The sequence below is a fragment of the Brachyhypopomus gauderio genome, unplaced genomic scaffold (assembly GCF_052324685.1).
Source record: "Brachyhypopomus gauderio isolate BG-103 unplaced genomic scaffold, BGAUD_0.2 sc73, whole genome shotgun sequence".
In the NCBI taxonomy this organism is placed as follows: domain Eukaryota; kingdom Metazoa; phylum Chordata; class Actinopteri; order Gymnotiformes; family Hypopomidae; genus Brachyhypopomus; species Brachyhypopomus gauderio.
This window is the reverse complement of record NW_027506894.1, coordinates 401,543-423,835: the sequence shown is the minus strand read 5'-3', so window position 1 is coordinate 423,835 and position 22,293 is coordinate 401,543. Positions and strand designations below refer to the sequence as shown.

Sequence of the window (22,293 nt, the reverse complement as noted above, 5' to 3'; positions counted from 1 at the left end):
ATACACAGATACGGGGTCATCATACACAGATACGAGGTCATCATCCACAGATACGAACGAGGTCATCATCCACAGATACGGGGTCATCATCCACAGATTCAGGGTCATCGTCCACAGATACGAGGTCATCATCCACAGATACGGGGTCATCATACACAGATACGGGGTCATCATACACAGATACGAGGTCATCATCCACAGATACAGGGTCATCATCCACAGATACAGGGTCATCATCCACAGATACGGGGTCATCATCCACAGATACAGGGTCATCATCCACAGATACAGGGTCATCATCCACAGATACGAGGTCATCATACACAGATACGGGGTCATCATACACAGATACGGGGTCATCATACACAGATACGAGGTCATCATCCACAGATACGGGTTCATCATCCACAAATACGAGGTCATCATCCACAGATACAGGGTCATCATACACAGATACAGGGTCATCATCCACAGATACGGGGTCATCATCCACAGATACAAGGTCATCATACACAGATACGGGGTCATCATACACAGGTACGAGGTCATCATCCACAGATACGGGGTCATCATCCACAGATACGGGATCATCATACACAGATACGGGGTCATCATACACAGATACGAGGTCATCATCCACAGATACGGTGTCATCATACACAGATACGGGGTCATCATACACAGATACGAGGTCATCATCCACAGATACGGGGTCATCATCCACAGATACAGAGTCATCGTCCACAGATACGGGGTCATCATCCACAGATACGGGATCATCATACACAGATACGGGGTCATCATCCACAGATATGGGGTCATCATACACAGATACGGGGTCATCATACACAGCAGTTTTGCGCGTGCCAGTTCCAATTGTCTTGTGGTCATGCCCCCCCCCCCCCCCCCCCCCCAAAGATGGCTATCCTAAATTATGCGTGGGAACATATTACGTGCCGACTCTATCCATAACCTGCGAGCATTTATCCCGCTCTAGCCAGCATTCCCTGAAGAGGAGTCCATCCTTCAGCTTTACACAGTGGCCTGTTCCGAGTTCTCCTTTTATCACGGTGTAACATCAACGCAGCAAAGTTATTAATTTCATACGTAAACTGGGATGACACACTAATGACCTATTCCACTAATTTATTATTTTTGTTGTACTGCTGCAGTCCGACGTTGTTAAATTACAACTACTACCTCCAGCGCTCACTCTGGTTTTGTTACTGGGTTTATATGCTTTGAAAATGACTCCGTATCGAAGATTTGTTCAGGAAGCACTTTTACATCAAGACACACTATGTACAACAACAGTATTATTCAAAGGGTGTGTTTGTTTGACCTGAACTGTTGTATTGCAGCAATTTATATTATATTACATAATATTATATTATATTTGGAAAGTGCATCTATTAGACCACTGTCCCAGAGGTGGTTCAGAACAGAGGAGACAGGTTCATCAGCTGTGGACATACTCTGATAATTACAACTAAACCAACAGTTGTCCTTGTTTGTCCTAAAATAGGTGCATATAACTGTCCACATAGCCTGTCTCTTTATACAATGGACCCGCGGCTTGCTTCTGGGTAATAAAACGAGTTTTGTTTTATGGCGTAACCGGTTTTTGACAGGGTTCCGAGGGCTACTTGTCAAAATGTCCAAACCATCTTGCTGTGCTATCCATCATCGCGTGTCTCTGTCCCTCCGTGGACACTCAGCACTCTGGCCAAAGAGTTTGTTGGAGTGGGACTATTTCACCCAGAATTTAAACAGGACTCACACAGAACTAAAGCCTATCTAACCCATTCATTACCTATATACTATATACTCCAGAATGTAAACAGTACTCACACAGAACTGAAGCCTATCTAACCCATTCATCACTTTCTTGTATGTACTGTATGCCACACATAGTTATGCTGGAGAGAGGAAACATTATTCATGTTCTCCACAGGTTCGTAAGAGGCAATGGTTCTGCAGAACATCCATCACAAGGATTAACTGAGAACACAAGTCCATTCTGTTCCCTATTCAAAAAGCCAGAGGTTTAGTGTGTGATCTCTTTATTGGACTCGTCACACCAACATCTGCCACGACCTGCTGTTAGTGTTAGTGTGTTAGTGTTAGTGTGTTAGTGTTAGTGTGTTAGTGTGCAGTGTGAATCTCTGACCAGATGTGTCCCCTTCTCCCCTTCATTCTTATTTATAGTGTAGCAATATGTCGCACCTGAGATAGGTACAAACTAAACCGGTCGCCAGGCATTTAAAACAGGATTGTATGCAGCAGTGAATCAGCTGGTGTGTATTTCATAGTTCCTCTCAGAATAGGAGCGTGCAGGGTGCTCAGATGTCCTGTCTGACGCCGTGAGCATCAGGGTCTTGATTCCAGAAGCTCCTTTAATCTGTCTTATGCTGGTTTGGGGTCTCATAAAGCAGAATTTGTCTCGCTGTGCGCACAGCCGTGAAGACAAACGCAGTGAAGACGAAGAGCATGAAGACGAAGGTACTGCACGCGCCCCCTGTCCTCCACATCAAATCCTTCTCACACGCACCTTACAGAATTATTGATCACGGTGTTTATGAGAGATTGTGCATCATGTTACAGGCAGGAAGTTGTAAAGCTAGCAGAACAGAATCAACACACACAGTGTGTGTGTGTGTGTGTGTGTGTGTGTGTGTGTGTGTGTGTGTGTGTGTGTGTGTGTGTGTGTGTGTGTGTGTGTGTTTAACTCATTCTTGTGTAGAATGTCTTCCCTGGAGTTTGGGCATATGGGGCTTCTGACATGTGCGTGTCTGCACATATGGTACTAAACCCCAATGTGGTACTATACTCCAATGTGGTACTATACCCCCAATGTGGTACTATACTCCAATGTGGTACTATACCCCCAATGTGGTACTATACTCCAATGTGGTACTATACTCCAATGTGGTACTATACCCCCAATTTGGTACTATACACCAATGTGGTACTATACTCCAATGTGGCACTATACCCCAATGTGGCACTATACCCCAATGTGGTACTATACCTCAGTGTAGTCCTATACCCCAATGCCGTACTATACCCCAATGTGGTACTATACACCAATGTGGTACTATACTCCAATGTGGCACTATACCCCAATGTGGCACTATACCCCAATATGGTACTATACCTCAGTGTAGTCCTATACCCCAATGCCGTACTATACCCCAATGTGGTACTATACCCCAATGTGGTACTATACTCCAATGTGGCACTATACCTCAATGTGGCACTATACTCCAATGTGGTCCTATACGCCAATGTGGTACTATACTTCAATGTGGTACTATAACCCAATGTAGTACTATACTCCAATGTGGTGCTATACTCCAATGTGGTACTATATCCCAATGTGGCACTATACCTCAGTGTGGTACTATACATTAATGTGGTACTATACTCCAATGTGGCACTATACCCCAATGTGGTACTATACTCCAATGTGGTACTATACCCCAATGTTGTATTATACCCCAATGTGGTCCTATACTCCAATGTGGTACTACACCCCAATGTGGTTCTATACCCCAGACTAGAGTGTCCAGCCCTGCCTTTGATGTCTTATTAATGCCTATTCGGGTGGTTGGTGATGGCAAAGAGAAGATATTGACAATGGGGTCATGGGGAGAACAGAGAAGACACATGGAAGAAAAAGAAGAAGAAGAAAAAGAGGAAGAAGAAGAAGAAGAAGAAGAAGAAGAAGAAGAAGAAGAGGAAGAAGAAGAAGAAAACATCTGTGGCACCTCCTCTCTTTGAACTCTCCAACCTGAGAGAGAGAGAGAGAGAGAGAGAGAGAGAGGGATGGGAAAGAGAATGAGAGAGCAGGAGAGAGGGAGAGGGAGAGAGAGACGGAGAGAGAGAGGGATGGGAAAGAGAATGAGAGAGCAGGAGAGAGGGAGAGGGAGAAAGAGAAAGAGGGAGAGCGAGAGAGAGGGAAAGAGAGAGGAAGAGAGAAGGATGGGAGAAAGAATGAGAGCAGGAGAGAGGGAGAGAGAGAGGGAGATAAATGGAAAGAGAGAGGGAGATAGAGGGAGAGAGAGGGATGAGAGAGAGAATGAGAGAGCAGGAGAGAGGGACAGAGAGGGATGGGAGAGAGAATGAGAGAGCAGGAGAGAAGGAGGGAGGGAGGGAGAGAGAGAGGGATGGGAGAGAGAATGAGAGAGCAGGAGAGAGGGAGGGAGGGAGGGAGAGAAAGAGAGAGACGGGGGGGGGGTTCCCTAGGGAAAAGGCTTCAGCTGGTTTCTTTGGTCTGTTTGTTAAAGCATCGACCTCTAGGGCAAGATGGAGGACAAGAGTTAAAATAGCCAATGAAGAGAACAATAACAACTATAACACAGCAGTCTGCCGCGGCCAGACAGAGGAAAAGACACTTCAGACACACAGCGGTGTCTGGGGTTACGGCCATGTCTTTACGGGTCAAAGTTCAGGTCAAAGGTCTTTTAAGGAATGCGTTGAGGGAAATTTCAAGCACCTGACACACACACACACACACACACACACACACACACACACACACACACAGTTATTGTAGTTGTCAGGTTTGCGCATATGTATATAATGGCATAGCAGAAAAAGAGTGTCTCACTCAGCACCGTGTTTAAAAATGCTCTGAACATCTGTTCTTGTTCCTTATTGTGGAACATTTGGGCTGCTTGATAATGCAGAGCTGAACTAAACTAACGCAGAGATGCCCCACGGGTCAAAAAACTGCGTATATTTTGTGATTCCTTTGTATGAAATTAATGAATCACTGATGACTGTTCTATGAATATAATGACCTTCACTTCAGTTTAATTTAGACTAACTTAAACTTTAAAAACATTTAAACTTGAAACTAACTTAATGTGTAAGCACGCACTTTCGTGTAAACATGAACCCTTTTTTCTAGAGAAAAGATTGAGGATAAATTGCAATGTTTACGAGAACAAAATACTCTTGAAAGCGTTGTTATATGAAAGGAAACACTGCCCCCTAGGGAGGAAACATGGCACACAGCAGCAGGCTAAGACGTTAGACCTAACTAAGAGTAGTCATGCCTCTAAACCAGTCTCACTAAACGGAAGCTAAAACACCATTACTAAACCCCAGTGTTAAATCCCAGTGTTAAACCCCAGTGTTAAATCCCAGTCCCCAGAGTAATCGACCAGTAATCACGAGATTTCACAGCGCCAAGCAACAGTTGAACCGTCGTGCTTTCTGAAAACAGACCATCATTTCTACAGGACGAATAACATCCGGACGAATCGGTACTCGGTACCTCGCGGAGAGGAGTCATATAGAGTCATATACATTATACTTTATTCTATTTTATTTTATTTTATTCTATTCTATTCTATTCTATTTTGTTTTATTTAATTTAATTTAATTTTATTTTATTTTATTCCATTCTATTCTATTATATTATATTATATTACATTATATTATATTATATTATATTATATTATATTATATTATATTGGTCTATGTGTTATTTCGTGCTCGTCACACTAGATTTCCCTAATTAGTCAGCAGTATTTATCAGTCTCTCATCCTCAGTCTAAAGGCTCTGGTCTAAAGCTTCTTCTTATCCTGAGCGCGGATTGAGTCGCAGTGGCTCAGTGCAGGATCACGGTCACGTGACCGCCGCCGCCGCGTTTACGCAGCGCGCGCGTTTTATGGCGGGGATCCTGCGCACTCGCCGCGCAGCCGTGACGCCCAGTGGCGCGCCCGCGTTACCGTCAGCGGGGTGAAAACACTGGGCTCGGTCTCTCCTCACGGTCTCTCCTCACGGTCACCGCGGCTCCGTGTGCACGGAAGATGATACGGCGGCCGGTGAACGGCACACGAGCACGCGTCGGTCTTTGGTGAAGAGAAGAGAGAGTCGCGGGTCCTGACAGGCGAGTCGCGCGCGTCGTGTGAGCTAACGGCTAACTGAGGGGGAAACGGCGGACGACGCGCCCGGTTATAACGGCCCTCGGGGCGGCTGTAACGGACCGGGCGCGCCGCGGGTCCCGGTGTCCCCGCTGAAGAACACGTCCCTGCGCCCGTGTGGGGGGCGGCCGAGGCTGGGTGTGTGCGGACACGGGAGAGGAGGCGAGGAGGCCGCCGTTAGCTTAGCATCAGTTAGCTTAGCCACGGCTAGCGGCTCGCGCGTAGGCCTCGCGCGCAGTGAGGGTGTGTGTATTGTGTGTGTGTGTGTTGTGTATATGTGTGTGTGTGTGTGTGTTGTGTATATGTGTGTGTGTGTGTTGTGTTATGTGTGTGTGTGTGTTGTGTTGTGTGTGTGTGTGTGTGTGTTGTGTTATGTGTGTGTGTGTGTTGTGTTATGTGTGTGTGTGTGTTGTGTTATGTGTGTGTGTGTGTTGTGTTATGTGTGTGTGTGTGTGTTGTGTATATGTATATTGTGTGTGTGTGTTGTGTATTGTGTGTGTGTTGTGTATATGTGTATTGTGTGTGTGTGTGTTGTGTATATGTGTATTGTGTATTTTGTGTGTGTGTTGTGTATATATGTGTGTGTGTGTTGTGTATATGTGTATTGTGTGCGTGTGTGTGTGAGAGATCAGACACAGTCTGATGCTGGAGTGTGTGGCACTGTGCGGGTGTGAAGGTGGTGTGTAGGTTGGTGTAGAAGACACGGAGAACAAACACCACCTGTGTGTGTGGAGATGCGCGGAGACTCCAGTGGGACATGAACATACCCAATGTCCCCGCAGGACGGGCCAGTGTCCCCCAGGCAGCACACAGGGTCACACAAAACACCAGCCAATCGTGTGGATGTTGTAGTTTTTCTGCCAATATCATTGTCCATGTCCGGCCAAGACAATGAACAATGAGCACAAATAGCGACAGTGCTCAGATTACTTGACTGGGATTGGGGGGTTTAATGGAATTATTACTTGACTGGGATTAGGCAATCTTATTTTTGCTTTTTTAATTTTTTGCAGGGTCATGTGTATATATATTTGCATGTATATATTTTAAATTAAGAGCTTGTGTCCGTATCAGTCGTGTTTACACCCACATATTAAAGCTAACTCCTATTATTTCTCTCTCTCCACACAGAATGGCCAGCTGTGGTGAAGTCGATCACTCCGTGGACGCGCTGGCCTCCGGTAAGAAGGTGGGCGGGGACTCTGTGACGGGCGGCGGCGGTAGCCCCGCCCCCTCCTCCCCGGCGCTCCCCGTGCTGGAGTGCGCCATCTGTCTGCAGAGCTGCGTACACCCGGTGCGCCTGCCCTGCCGCCACGTCTTCTGCTTCCTGTGCGTGAAGGGCGCGTCCTGGCACAGCAAACGCTGCGCCCTCTGCAGGCAGGAAGTGCCCGAGGACTTCCTGGAGCGCCCCACCCTGCTGTCGCCCGAGGAGCTGAAGGCGTCCGGGGGACGGGGAGCGGGCGCTGGCGGGCACGCCTGGTACTACGAGGGGCGTAACGGCTGGTGGCAGTACGACGAGCGCACCAGCCGGGAGCTGGAGGACGCCTACGTGAAGGGCAAGAAGAGCACGGAGATGCTGATCGCCGGGTTCCTCTACGTGGCCGACCTGGAGAACATGGTGCAGTACCGGCGGAATGAGCACGGCCGCCGCCGCAGGATGAAGAGGGACGTGGTGGACATCCCCAAGAAGGGCGTGGCCGGACTCAGACTGGAGCCCGAGCCGGGACCCGGGGCGGGGACGCCGTCCGGGGCGGGGACGGATGCGGTGGGGGGGGATTCCGGGGGGGATGCGGACGTCGGGGCGACGGAGAGGGAGAGCTCGGCGGACGGGGCGGACACTGGCGTCAGCAGAGGGCGGGCCCAGGCCGGGTTTGCCCCGCCCCCCGTTCGGCCGCCCACCGTGCTCGGGGGACACCCCGGCAGCCCGGCCGCCGCCCCCGCACCTCTGTCCCTCGTACAGGCGCTCTCTCAGCTCAACGTCGCGGCCAGGCCCGAGGAAGAGGAGGAGGAGGAGGAAGAGGAGGACGAGGACGACTCGGCCGCACCCGGAGCCTCGGGGTACGAGTCGGAGTCGGGCTGGAGCGAGGACGAGGAGCAGGGAGGGGAGGATGGGGGCGGGGAACGGGAGGACGGCCCTCAGGGCAGGCACAGACTGCAGCAGCTGGACAGACTGCCCCCTGGTGGCAGCTCTGGGCGTGACGGCAGCGTGCGCTCTCGCAGCCCCGATGGGCAGTGCACGGTGACGGAGGTGTGACCTGCTGCCCCGCCCCCCACACCCCATTGGCCACGTGGCCAGCTCTGCTCTGGGTACTGCTAACAAATCAACGAAAAAGCAAAAAAGCAACAAAAAAAGCAAAATGATTGATGTGAGTTTTGTGGACGGTGACGCAGCCTAGAGTGGGGTGAAGACACGAGAGACGTGCAGATGGTCAACACGTAGTTTCACTGTAAGAGCAGCGCATGTGTGTGAGTGGTGCAGACTACGGGCAGGTCAGGGGAGCCACACCAAGGTCAAATGCATTCTGGGAAAATGAGTTCTTATGACTCGTTATACGTGTGAGTATGAGAGTGTGTGTCCAGGTCAGCTTGAAATCTGCATATCTCGTAATTATTATAATTAATGCGTTACTCACACCCCTCCCCTCCCTTTGCCTTCTGTTCCTTCTGACTTTCTTTCACTCTTTCCTATTCTGTGTTGCACTCACCTTCTCTCTCTCTCTCTCTCTCTTTTTTTCTGTGTCCCGCAGGGCTGTGTTCCATAATTGACATTTGTTACTCATAGTGTTTCTTGATGTGAGACTTACAATCCCAACTCTGAATTGCTGGTGCGATATTGCGTGTGTGTGAGGTCCTTATTTGACCTGGTCTATGTGTGTCTAATCTCAGTGTGTGGGTTTCATGAATTTTACGTGTTGCTGTGATTGAGACATTTTTGAAGGAAGTGACCCACAGGCTGAAACGCTATGAACACTGGGATGTGGAGTTTTATTTGAAATTTTACCTGTATTTGTAATTTTCCGTTATTGGTGTCCAGTTGAAGTTCAAAGTATTAATCAATTAATTTCAGTCAAATCCTTATGACCATTCATAGATATTATTTGATGTCCTCAAAGCAACAACAAAAAGGAATAATAATAATAATAACTATATAACTTCTTTTGGTGTACTTCGTTTTATTGTGGTTTTTTTTTTGGTTACTAAATTTATCAGATTAATAAAGTGTTGTCTATTATTTGTCTGAGGTGAAAATTCAATTTTCAGTGTGTTTAATGTTCCAGGGTACCCAATGCCTCACAGGCTGATCACACTCAACCTGTATCTCACGCGGCTGTATCTCACGCGGTTGTCAGGCACTCTGTCCCAGCGCCCTCTTAAAAGGCCTTTACAGTCTTATCCACAATAATAATAGGGGGGTTTCAAAATAAATTCAGAGAGTATTGGTCTCTTAACAGCTTGAGCAGAACGTGTAGAAGTGTTGGTGTTGTAGATCGGGGGAAGAAGACTGCTCTAAGCTGTTAGTAAGAAGACATTAAATTAAACGATGCTGGATTAGTATCTCTGCTCCATCACTGAGATGGAGCAGGTGGTGTTCTGTGTGGTTTAGTGGGGTGTGTTCAGCTTTGCGCAGAGCAGGTTTACTGAATTCAGTGCAAATCAAATAATAATCAACAAACAATAACACTATATGCAATAAAACGTTAATCTTAACTTGTTTATCTTAATGAAGGTTTATGTGTTCGGTCTGTTCCCGACTCAGATGTCTGATTAAACCGCCTCTACAAAAAGAATTTTGTTTCCCTTGGAGCTGTGTGTGTGTGTGTGTGTGTGTGTGTGTGTGTGTGTTCAAACGGTACTTCATGAGAACCAGAGTGAGACCCTCAAATCCCCTGCTGTTTGACTACAGTACTTGAGCCACACAGGGTTGTTTTTGTGGTACCTTGTATGGTTTGCCTGCATAAGAGGGAGCTGCTGTTTGTCCTGGTTGATGGAGCGTCACACCTCCTTACATAAGTGAACGCACAACACCACCGTGTGAAATGAGCTCAGAGCAATCTGGAGATGAGTCAAGCAGCACGTTGGGGACGGTGAGAGGGAGGAGGGTTGGTGTGTGGAGGAGGGTTGGTGTGGAGGCGGGTCAGGGTGTGGAGGCGGGTTGGTGTGTGGAGGAGGGTTGGTGTGTGGTGGTAGGTTGGTGTGTGGAGGAGGGTTGGTGTGTGGTGGTAGGTTGGTGTGGAGGAGGGTTGGTGTGTGGTGGTAGGTTGGTGTGGAGGAGGGTTGGTGTGTGGAGGAGGGTTGGTGTGTGGTGGTAGGTTGGTGTGTGGAGGAGGGTTGGTGTGTGGAGGAGGGTTGGTGTGTGGTGGTAGGTTGGTGTGTGGAGGAGGGTTGGTGTGTGGTGGTAGGTTGGTGTGGAGGAGGGTTGGTGTGTGGAGGAGGGTTGGTGTGTGGTGGTAGGTTGGTGTGTGGTGGTAGGTTGGTGTGTGGAGGAGGGTTGGTGTGTGGTGGTAGGTTGGTGTGTGGAGGAGGGTTGGTGTGTGGAGGAGGGTTGGTGTGTGGTGGTAGGTTGGTGTGGAGGAGGGTCAGGGTGTGGAGGAGGGTTGGTGTGTGGTGGTAGGTTGGTGTGTGGAGGAGGGTTGGTGTGTGGTGGTAGGTTGGTGTGTGGAGGAGGGTCAGGGTGTGGTGGTAGGTTGGTGTGTGGAGGAGGGTTGGTGTGTGGTGGTAGGTTGGTGTGTGGAGGAGGGTCAGGGTGTGGTGGTAGGTTGGTGTGTGGAGGAGGGTTGGTGTGTGGAGGAGGGTCAGGGTGTGGTGGTAGGTTGGTGTGTGGTGGTAGGTTGGTGTGTGGTGGTAGGTTGGTGTGTGGAGGAGGGTTGGTGTGTGGTGGTAGGTTGGTGTGGAGGAGGGTCAGGGTGTGGTGGTAGGTTGGTGTGTGGTGGTAGGTTGGTGTGTGGTGGTAGGTTGGTGTGTGGAGGAGGGTTGGTGTGTGGTGGTAGGTTGGTGTGTGGAGGAGGGTCAGGGTGTGGTGGTAGGTTGGTGTGTGGAGGAGGGTCAGGGTGTGGAGGAGGGTTGGTGTGTGTGGTGGTAGGTTGGTGTGGAGGAGGGTTGGTGTGTGGTGGTAGGTTGGTGTGGAGGAGGGTTGGTGTGTGGAGGAGGGTTGGTGTGTGGTGGTAGGTTGGTGTGGAGGAGGGTCAGGACAACTCAACACACCTGCTGGGCACTCTTGGGGCATCTGGAAGCTGAAGGCTGTATTCACTGTTCTCCCGAACGGCTGTTGGGTCCTGCAGTCCTAGACGGTACAGGTGAGACGTGAGACTGCTGGTGTGTACATTACTGCCCCCTGTATACACAGGCCCACGTAATCCTAGAATAACATGATAGGCTATTTACAATTGGTTTATTAAAAATGCTTTTCAGTAAAAGTCAACAACAAAAACTCCAATGAAAGTAACTTAAAAACCAGGACATTTCCCGGGACGCCTGGGACAGGACGTGAAATATGGACATGTCCTGGAAAATACGGACATTTGGTCACCCTGTGTTGTGCAGAGGAATGATGCTAATGCTAATGATTAATTAGCATCTTCCAGGTGTATTAATGAAGTGTGAGTGTCAGAGGATCGAGTGTTCAGGATGGAGCTGCTGGGCCAGTAGGTGATCTAAACTGGGTCAGGAGTGTTGGGGAGGAAGGTTTCATGACCTGTTCATACTTGGTGTGAGTTCTACCGCCGAAGGAAAACCTCTGAAGCTCTCTAGGTATACCTACCTGTCTCAGTGTGATGATGTAGATGTCTGTCAGGACTGAAATGTCCTTTTTATCTCAGGGAAATGTTGAAGATGTCTTTAAGGACATATGTGACATGATCAGCACATCTGAGCACCTTGCCAGGTATGTCATCTGGGCCAACTGCCTTTCTGTTAACTCTATATAGAAACTTCCCAACATCCACTGTGGTTGGACTACACACACTTTGCAGGCTGGATCTGCACTTTAGGTTGTGCACAGATATTCAGTGTGTCTGGGTCTCGAACCTCTTTATCACAGTCTGTGGACACTCAGCGTGTCTACGTCTATCCCTGGAAACCTTGCCACATACAACACCATCTCTATCAACAAAATGTTCATGGATCCTTACTGTATAATGCTATGTCTCTCTGATAGGTCAGAACAGGCTAGGTCATAGCACTCTGTCTCTCTGATAGGTCAGAACAGGCTGGGTCATAGCACTCTGTCTCTCTGATAGGTCAGAACAGGCTGGGTCATAGCACTCTGTCTCTCTGATAGGTCAGAACAGGCTGGCACTTCCATTAGTTCTGAAGGCACCATTACACACCCCTGCAATCATCTGCAGCTACTGGTTATTTCATTTGGTAATGTCTCAGCAGCACATCCCACACAGTGCACACTCCTCTGGGTCCGTGTGCCCTACAATCTGGTGAGTATGTGCTTAATACAGGATTCCTTAGTTTTATACCACATGACGGGGCATCAACTAGATCGCTGTACAAGTGAGGATTGTCCAGAAGGAATATTGGCGCCTCCTTTTGGGCATTCTTGTCTTTTATCTCAAATTCTCAAGGCTAAGTTCAGACATGGCGGCCTCTCGTTCATCTCTGTGGAGACGGGCGTCGGATTGGTGTGGAGGATTATGGAGCGCTGACAAATTGGGCTTTTTTCAACTATGCAAATGAGAAGCAAGTTTCGCTGGACGGCAGCCAATCAGCTCTGTGGGGGATTTCGTCATGTCACTTCAAGGCACAAACTGAAATTAGTGTTACAACAAGAGGAGGTTTAACTGAGAACTATTAAAACTATTAACAGAGGGAAAGAAAGAACAGCTGTGCAGGGGGAAGAGCTCCGGTTGACGGACATGCATGGGGCCCGGGTGCCACGCCCACAGTGACCAGCAGGAGGCCACACGAGTCTTGTTTAGCTGCATGAATGTGCCAGGCATGAGAAGTGAGATTTGAAACCTCCACCACTTCACCCCGAGACACCTCCACCCCAGGACACCTCCACCCAGAGACACCTCCACCCAGAGACACCTCCACCTGTTACATGACTGGGAGCAGGTGCTGGGGGGGTCTTCCCCTCTATTAAACTCCCATTCCCCATGTCTACACTGTCAGACTCGTTTTGATCTTCATTTAAATGTAATATTTTCTGGGTGTATCTGATCAAGCTAGCTGTTTCTTTATTCCCATTCCCATGGCATTCATAAAGCTGTTTTACTGTGTACATATGATGTATTAATTCTGCCTTTCAGCTACTTCACAATGCTTGTGAAGATAACCCTGTGAAGATAGCCTTGTGAAGATAGTCTTGTGACATGTACCCCCCATGTACCCATCCCCATGTACCTACCCCCGTGTACATACCCCTGTGTACCTACCCCCCGATGTTTCCACTCCCCGTGTACCTACCCCCCGTGTACCTACCCACCATGTACCCATCCCCATGTACCTACCCCCCGTGTACCCACCCCCCATGTACCCATCCCCATGTACCTACCCCCGTGTAACTACCCCCCGTGTACTCACCCCATGTACCAGTGTGTGTGACTTGTTCTGTCAGTAATGCGTGTGTGACTTGTTCTGTCAGTAATGCGTGTGTGACTTGTTCTGTCAGTAATGCATGTGTGACTTGTTCTGTCAGTAATGCGTGTGTGACTTGTTCTGTCAGTAATGCGTGTGTGACTTGCTCTGTCAGTAATGCGTGTGTGACTTGTTCTGTCAGTAATGCGTGTGTGACTTGTTCTGTCAGTATTGCGTGTGTGACTTGTTCTGTCAGTATTGCGTGTGTGACTTGTTTTGTCAGTAATGCGTGTGTGACTTGTTCTGTCAGTAATGCGTGTGTGACTTGTTCTGTCAGTAATGCGTGTGTGACTTGTTCTGTCAGTAATGCGTGTGTGACTTGTTCTGTCAGTAATGCGTGTGTGACTTGCTCTGTCAGTAATGCGTGTGTGACTTGCTCTGTCAGTAATGCGTGTGTGACTTGTTCTGTCAGTAATGCGTGTGTGACTTGTTCTGTCAGTAATGCGTGTGTGACTTGTTCTGTCAGTAATGCGTGTGTGACTTGTTCTGTCAGTATTGCGTGTGTGACTTGTTCTGTCAGTAGCGTGTGTGACTTGTTTTGTCAGTAATGCGTGTGTGACTTGTTCTGTCAGTAATGCGTGTGTGACTTGTTCTGTCAGTAATGCGTGTGTGACTTGTTCTGTCAGTATTGCGTGTGTGACTTGTTCTGTCAGTAGCGTGTGTGACTTGTTTTGTCAGTAATGCGTGTGTGACTTGTTCTGTCAGTAATGCGTGTGTGACTTGTTCTGTCAGTAATGCGTGTGTGACTTGCTCTGTCAGTAATGCGTGTGTGACTTGCTCTGTCAGTAATGCGTGTGTGACTTGTTCTGTCAGTATTGCGTGTGTGACTTGTTCTGTCAGTAGCGTGTGTGACTTGCTCTGTCAGTAATGCGTGTGTGACTTGTTCTGTCAGTATTGCGTGTGTGACTTGCTCTGTCAGTAATGCGTGTGTGACTTGCTCTGTCAGTAATGCGTGTGTGACTTGTTCTGTCAGTATTGCGTGTGTGACTTGTTCTGTCAGTAGCGTGTGTGACTTGTTTTGTCAGTAATGCGTGTGTGACTTGTTCTGTCAGTAATGCGTGTGTGACTTGCTCTGTCAGTAATGCGTGTGTGACTTGTTCTGTCAGTAATGCGTGTGTGACTTGTTCTGTCAGTATTGCGTGTGTGACTTGTTCTGTCAGTAATGCGTGTGTGACTTGTTCTGTCAGTAATGCGTGTGTGACTTGTTCTGTCAGTATTGCGTGTGTGACTTGTTCTGTCAGTAATGCGTGTGTGACTTGCTCTGTCAGTAATGCGTGTGACTTGTTCTGTCAGTAATGCGTGTGACTTGTTCTGTCAGTATTGCGTGTGTGACTTGTTCTGTCAGTATTGCGTGTGTGACTTGTTCTTTCAGTAATGCGTGTGTGACTTGCTCTGTCAGTAATGCGTGTGTGACTTGTTCTGTCAGTATTGCGTGTGTGACTTGTTCTGTCAGTATTGCGTGTGTGACTTGTTCTGTCAGTATTGCGTGTGTGACTTGTTCTGTCAGTAATGCGTGTGTGACTTGTTCTGTCAGTAATGCGTGTGTGACTTGTTCTGTCAGTAATGCGTGTGTGACTTGTTCTGTCAGTAATCAGGTTCTGGGAGCGTGTCATGTTGGTGTAGTCATGCTGTCGTGGACATCTTGGCGTGGTGGGACCACGAATGACCGCTACAGTAGCCAAGAGATGATGTCTGGGGTCAGATGAGCCCAGCACTGAATGTAGAACACGTCTCCCATGGCCCTGTGTACTCTGCTGTTAAGAGCGTCTGCAGTGAATATAGCAGCAATAAATTCTGATACTGTACACCATGTCCACCGCCGTGTTTGTGTGGTGGTGTCAATGTAAACAATGTTAATTTGGCATTGTGAATGTAAATAAGAGTAGTTTACTATTGTAACAAAATGAAAACAAAAAAGGAAACCAATTGTGACTTAAAACTGACATAAATTGTAAATTTAAATTGTACAAATTGCATTCAGAGGAAAGGTGTGTTTTAACATCATGTGTACTAGGTTGAGAAATACCATTTTCAGCTTGTGTTCTAATATATACGAGAAACACAGATATATGGATTAAATTAAAATCTCAACCAAAATTGAGGACATTGCAGAGGACACTGAAAAAACTAAGTGCTAAAGTGTGTGCGTGTGTGTGCGTGTGTGTGTGTGTGTGTGTGTGTGTGTGTGTGTGTGTGTGTGTGTGTGTGTGTGTGTGCGTGCGCGTGTGCGCGTGTGTGTGTGTGTGTGTGTGTGTGTGTGCGCGTGTGCGTGTGTGTGTGTGTGTATCAGGAATATGGTGTCGGTATGCAGACACTAGAGAGACTAAACTATCTTCCTGGTTAGATCATTTCACATCTCTAAACCCACTCACCCTCTTTCATTCTTCCTCTCTCTCTCGCTCTCCGCAGGGCAGTGAGAACCTCTCTGAGACCATCTCACTCCTGGAATAGCTGGAGACACCACGCAGTGTCCCGATTCATTTACCAAACCTGGTGGCCTGCTATTTCGGATTAGCAGTACAGAATGCTCTCACGTTGTGTGTATGTGAGACATGTGTGTTCATATGGACCCTGTACACTGTGTGTATGTGAGAGGTTGTGTGTGTTCATATGGACCCTGTACACTGTGTGTATGTGAGAGGTTGTGTGTGTTCATATGGACCCTGTACACTGTGTGTATGTGAGATGTGTGTGTGTTCATATGGACCCTATACACTGTGTGTATGTGAGAGGTTGTGTGTGTTCATATGGACCCTGTACACTGTGTGTATGTGAGAGGTTGTGTGTGTTCATATGGACCCTGTACACTGTGTGTATGTGAGACATGTGTGTTTATATGGACCCTGTACACTGTGTGTATGTGAGTCGTGTGTGTGTTTATATGGACCCTGTACACTGTGTGTATGTGAGAGGTTGTGTGTGTTCATATGGACCCTGTACACTGTGTGTATGTGAGACGTGTGTGTTTATGTGGACCCTGTACACTGTGTGTATGTGAGACGTGTGTGTTTATATGGACCCTGTACACTGTGTTTATGTGAGACGTGTGTGTTTATATGGACCCTGTACACTGTGTGTATGTGAGACGTGTGTGTTCATATGGACCCTGTACACTGTGTGTATGTGAGACGTGTGTGTTTATATGGACCCTGTACACTGTGTGTATGTGAGACGTGTGTGTTTATATGGACCCTGTACACTGTGTGTATGTGAGACGTGTGTGTTTATATGGACCCTGTACACTGTGTGTATGTGAGACGTGTGTGTTTATATGGACCGTGTACACTGTGTGTATGTGAGACGTGTGTGTTTATATGTACCCTGTACACTTTGTGTATGTGAGACGTGTGTGTTTATATGGACCCTGTACACTGGGGGACACACGCTTCATGGTCCAGGAACATTAAAGGCGCAGACATTCACGTCCTGGACACTCTGAGATGAAACTCTGTTGGCACGGGCCGGGCTGACCTCATCCAGTATGTCAAGAATAGTCGCATGCTAGCAGCCATCCCACACCGCCTAGGACAGGGGACAGGGGACAGGGACAGGGGACAGGGGACAGGGGGAACAGTGGGCCGGGGGACTGGGACCAGGACAGGACTGGGGTGTGGGGTGTGGGGTGTGGGCTCGTCCTGCTAGCTAGTTTGTTTCTTTTGTATGTTTCAATTGAACATCATTCGACACGTTTCACCTTTTATCCACTGTTATCCAAAAGCGTGGATTCAATTTTGAACCATTCCTGGGGCTCTTTTGCATGTGGAAGTCACTGATGTACAGTGAGTGTGTGTGTGTGTGTGTGTGTGTGTGTGTGTGTGTGTGTGTGTGTGTGTGTGTGTGCCTGTACCCAGACTGACTCAGGGATCAGGTGATAATCTGTCTGGGGTCCAGCAGTTTGAGGCCCAGACAGACGTCTCCTCACACCTCACACACAGGAAGTGTCATTTTCACACGCTCCAATGCCATGCTACACAGTGTGGCTGTTCACAGCTGAGGGATGTTCTGGGGACCCTGTATGATTGGGCCCTGTGTTCTGGGGACCCTGTATGATTGGGCCCTGTGTTCTGGGGACCCTGTATGATTGGGCCCTGTGTTCTGGGGAACCTGTACGACTGGGCCCTGTGTTCTGGGGACCCTGTATGATTGGGCCCTGTGTTCTGGGGACCCTGTATGATTGGGCCCTGTGTTCTGGGGACCCTGTTTGATTGGGCCCTGTGTTCTGAGGACCCTGTATGATTGGGCCCTGTGTTCTGGGGACCCTGTATGATTGGGCCCTGTGTTCTGGAGACCCTGTATGATTGGGCCCTGTGTTCTGAGGACCCTGTTTGATTGGGCCCTGTGTTCTGGGGACCCTGTTTGATTGGGCCCTGTGTTCTGGGGACCCTGTACGACTGGGCCCTGTGTTCTGGGGACCCTGTATGATTGGGCCCTGTGTTCTGAGGACCCTGTATGATTGGGCCCTGTGTTCTGAGGACCCTGTATGATTGGGCCCTGTGTTCTGAGGACCCTGTATGATTGGGCCCTGTGTTCTGGGGACCCTGTATGATTGGGCCCTGTGTTCTGGGGACCCTGTATGATTGGGCCCTGTGTTCTGAGGACCCTGTACGACTGGGCCCTGTGTTCTGGGGACCCTGTATGATTGGGCCCTGTGTTCTGGGGACCCTGTTTGATTGGGCCCTGTGTTCTGAGGACCCTGTATGATTGGGCCCTGTGTTCTGAGGACCCTGTATGATTGGGCCCTGTGTTCTGGGGACCCTGTTTGATTGGGCCCTGTGTTCTGGGGACCCTGTACGACTGGGCCCTGTGTTCTGGGGACCCTGTATGATTGGGCCCTGTGTTCTGAGGACCCTGTATGATTGGGCCCTGTGTTCTGAGGACCCTGTATGATTGGGCCCTGTGTTCTGGGGACCCTGTATGATTGGGCCCTGTGTTCTTGTTTTCTTCCATTTGTTATCATTCCCCTGAAGTGTCCTTAGAGAAGGAAAGTCTTCCCTCCATCTTCATCACCTGCTTTTTCTACTTTCTTCCTGCGTGTTATGAAGTACTTCAAACAAGGGAATCTGCACATACTGTTATTAATTGTCTGTATTATTTTTTAATAACCACAGCCCAGGTTTAGATGTTGTTGTTGTGTGATTAAGTCCTCAGAGGCCGCTGAAGCAGCGATACACACTCCCCAGGTCTGGCCCATCTCCGACTGTAGCTGTATGTGTGTTTAGAGGCGCCTCGTGGTTTCATATGCTCAATGATCACCGTGACAATCTCCTCAAAGGGTCTTTAATAGAAATCACCATGGCAACTGTCAGACCTTGTCTAGATGTGCCATTTTAGAATTTCAGTGGACAGCAGGAGGTCTGAGTGAGACGGGCTTGTCCCCTGGGTCCCGCACTCCACCGGTCCATATCAGGTGTGTGGACACTTAGCCAGCACTTAGCTTAGGTCGCCAGCAAGACAGCTTCGGCCAATCACAGCACAGAGGCGTTCAGAGTGTTTGTCTGCTCAAGCCGGAGTATCCGGCACCCCTGGGCCTGCCGTCTGCATGCATACAGCCACTGTCTGCTGTCTGCATGCATACAGCCACCATCTGCCGTCTGCGTGTGCGTACAGTCACCGTCTGCCGTCTGCGTGTGCGTACAGCCACAGCGTTTACCTGCAGACTCGCAGCGAGCGTTTCAGGGAGCTCGAGGACTGTGAACTGGCCAATACGTTTCCCGGCGGTAATAAGAGTCCGTACTGGAATGTCTGAATGAGGGAGCCCAGAGCTCTGAGCCATAGCTCCTGGACGCAGTAATGAAAGGTGGTGATCACGGGTCTGACAGCACGGCGCCGTCTGATGCAGGCCAGAAATAGATCATGAGCTCATGGTTTTTGTTTGGCGATGAGCCACACAGCCTTTCTTACTGTGTACCCTGCATCACAGCTGTTCTAGACACACCAAGGTCCCTTTTAAGCCTCTAAAAGCAACATAGCACCTCTAGGTTAGCAGGGACTCAGCAATGTACCTGAAGAATCCATGTAGGTTTGGAGCTTTAGCTGTGATTAGCTCCTGGGTTATTCCACGCTGATACTTGGAGTGAGAGGATAAACTGACCCCATCATCTTCTCAAGCAGCAAATATGACTTCCTAGAGGAGATTTTGCTTTTGTAAGAACTTAGCTGGTTGTTTAAACAGCCACTTCTACAATTTGTTTTTCTCTGTCCCTCTCCTCGTATTAATCAATGCCACAACCCCAATCCAGACTGCCGTCTCCTGAGAGTAATGGGTAATTAATCAACCCCGCGCCCACACCCGCCTCACCAGGATTAGGGAGTCTCCGTGCGGGTGAGTCCGAGCAGGGACAGAGCAGGTCTTGCTATTAATTGCTTGTCTGTGCTTCGCGTGCGATGATTCAGTGAGGCGTCACGCGGGCGTGCGTGCGGTGATTCAGTGAGGCGTTCCGCGGGCGTGCGTGCGGTGATTCAGTGAGGCGTCCCGCGGGCGTGCGTGTGCGGCGCAGATAGACAGCAGTGCGCTTTAGCCCCTCTCCACCCTGTTTAGCAGTTAGCAAAACAAGGAAAAACCTTCAGGAATGCAGGTTGTATAACATGTTTATGGTGAAGTGAATATCTGCGTTGTAAATCATCTGTGAGTGTGTGTATATTTTATAGTTTCCAATCCCACAAGATGTTTTATTCCATTTAAAGATCCCCAAGTAATCCAACAATATAGTCACTTTTTATAGTTAATAAAATTAGTTTAGTTACTTCCCAGTAAAAGAAAGAATGCAGACTCCAGTATCAGTTGAAAACAGTAGTGGGTTCCAGTTTAACTGTAAGTCTCTGGCAAATATCTGAAGGGTCTGGGGAGATTATTTGCATATTAGTCACAGTGTTTTGCACCATTGTGTCTACATCATGAATATTCATTATGTTAATTTGATACCATTATATCCAAAAGAGAATGTTCTATTTTTTTTTATGAATTACCTCATCATTTTACACATGGGGAGGAGCTAAACTCTGTAGACAAAAATTGGGCTCCACAACATTTTAAATGAAACCTGAATTCCACTGAGTTGGCTTGAGACGCTGAGACGTCACGGTGTCTGTAGTGGATCAGACAAAGTCGCACGAATCGTGCGTGGCGTCATGGTAACGACAACAATGTCATGTGAAGTGCAGGTTATAGACAGTAAACAAATCAAAAGTCTCACACACTCGTCCTGAAGCCCTGAGGAGTGGATGAACATTAAACATAAGGGTGATGACACGGACGAGGTCGGTTTGGCTGGTGGAGAGGAGAGAGAAGATCACAGCAGGTTGGACAGAGACCATCAGCTCTCCTCTGAATATGAGAGGACACTCAGTAAACTCACCTCTCCACTGGATGACAGACAGGACTGGAGACATTACTGCAGGCCCAAGGTTCAGCTCACCAAAGCCCAAAGACAAGCCTGGGTTGCGTACTGCTTTGCACCTCCATCGACTTGCTGCTGTTTGTGTGTGTGTGTTTGTGTTGGTCTGTCTACTGGAGATGAAAGTCCTTGTTTCCAGTAGTGGTACACCACACTCCTTCAGTCATCTCAGGAGGGTTGGTTGATCACATCTTATGACATTATAAATAATTACCTGAACGGTTTTGTCTGGTGGAAGTTAAATGTCCAACACTAAAGCGGGAGGTCTGAGGATCTGAGCGGGATGGTAATTTCTAATGTCATATAAACGTCTGACAGTCTGTGGCTGTTGGTCGGACTTTTGGAGTGTTTTAATAAAGAAGCATGTGGGAATAAACAAACAAACAAACAAAAACAATTACTTCCCAAAGCCTCCTGGGACTGTTTACAGCTGTTTACAGCTACTGAGGTTTGCCTGATTGGACATGGAACAGAAGACACATCATAATCAGTATTAAAGGACACTGTGCCTCAGTGATATGGGCTTCACACCTTTGGTTCAGATCCCAGGTGGGTCTCCAAATTGGAAGAGAGGGTCAGGAGGTGAGTAAACCTCCTGAAAATGCAGATATTTTAAAGTAATGCTTACAGCGCTTTAGACAGTGTTTCTGTAAGGCAGGCTGCTTAGACACTCCAGAAGAAACCCTCTCTGTCTGCGGCCAAAGTCCTGCTGGTCTCCCTCAGAGGCAGGATAGTAATCAGTGCTGTGCACCCCTAGGTTATCACTCTCTGGCCAGCCTCGCTCACACCAATTATAACCTGGAGACCTGCTGGGACTGACACAAGGGTCTCCTGCCCCAGAGATGAAACACACACCACGAGTCTCTCACAATAACTTGTTTATTTTTTGTTTGGAAATTTGTATTTTGAACTAACACCAGTGCAGTAAAACACCTGCACAAATACTAACTGAAGTAGACAGTGGTGTCATGTGGTGTTGTGTATATATAAGGACGTCTGGAGGACATTTCAGGAGTGTTCAGGACGGGGAGATGTCTCTGCTCACACACTGTTGTGTTTTATTTCAGCTGAGACCAAACAAACTCGACAGTTCTGCAGCGTCTCAGCATTAGCCTGGGGGGCCTTTACCAGAATCTCAGCATTAGCCTGGGGGGCCTTTACCAGAATCTCAGCATTAGCCTGGGGGGCCTTTACCAGAATCTCTGCATTAGCCTGGGGGGCCTTTACCAGAATCTCTGCATTAGCCTGGAGGGCCTTTACCAGAATCTCAGCATTACCCTGGGGGGCCTTTAATAAGAATCTCAGCATTAGCCTGGAGGGCCTTTAATAGGAATCTCAGCATTAGCCTGGAGGGCCTTTACCAGAATCTCAGCAT

General features: G+C 48.4%; 1 protein-coding gene across 1 annotated transcript; it reads left to right on the top strand.

Annotated features, from left to right (window-relative positions):
* Window positions 1-5,667: 5,667 nt before the first annotated feature.
* rnf146 (ring finger protein 146) lies at window positions 5,668-9,169 on the top strand. Its single transcript, XM_076990143.1, has 2 exons — window positions 5,668-5,903; window positions 7,069-9,169. Exon 2 carries the CDS (start codon window positions 7,070-7,072, stop codon window positions 8,189-8,191), a length of 1,122 nt encoding a protein of 373 aa, XP_076846258.1. The 5' UTR covers window positions 5,668-5,903; window position 7,069; the 3' UTR covers window positions 8,192-9,169.
* The last annotated feature ends 13,124 nt before the right edge of the window (window positions 9,170-22,293 follow it).

Excerpts from the sequence above, each read along its gene's own strand:
- rnf146 (XM_076990143.1), top strand. The coding sequence starts at position 7,070 with ATGGCCAGCTGTGGTGAAGTCGATCACTCCGTGGACGCGCTGGCCTCC.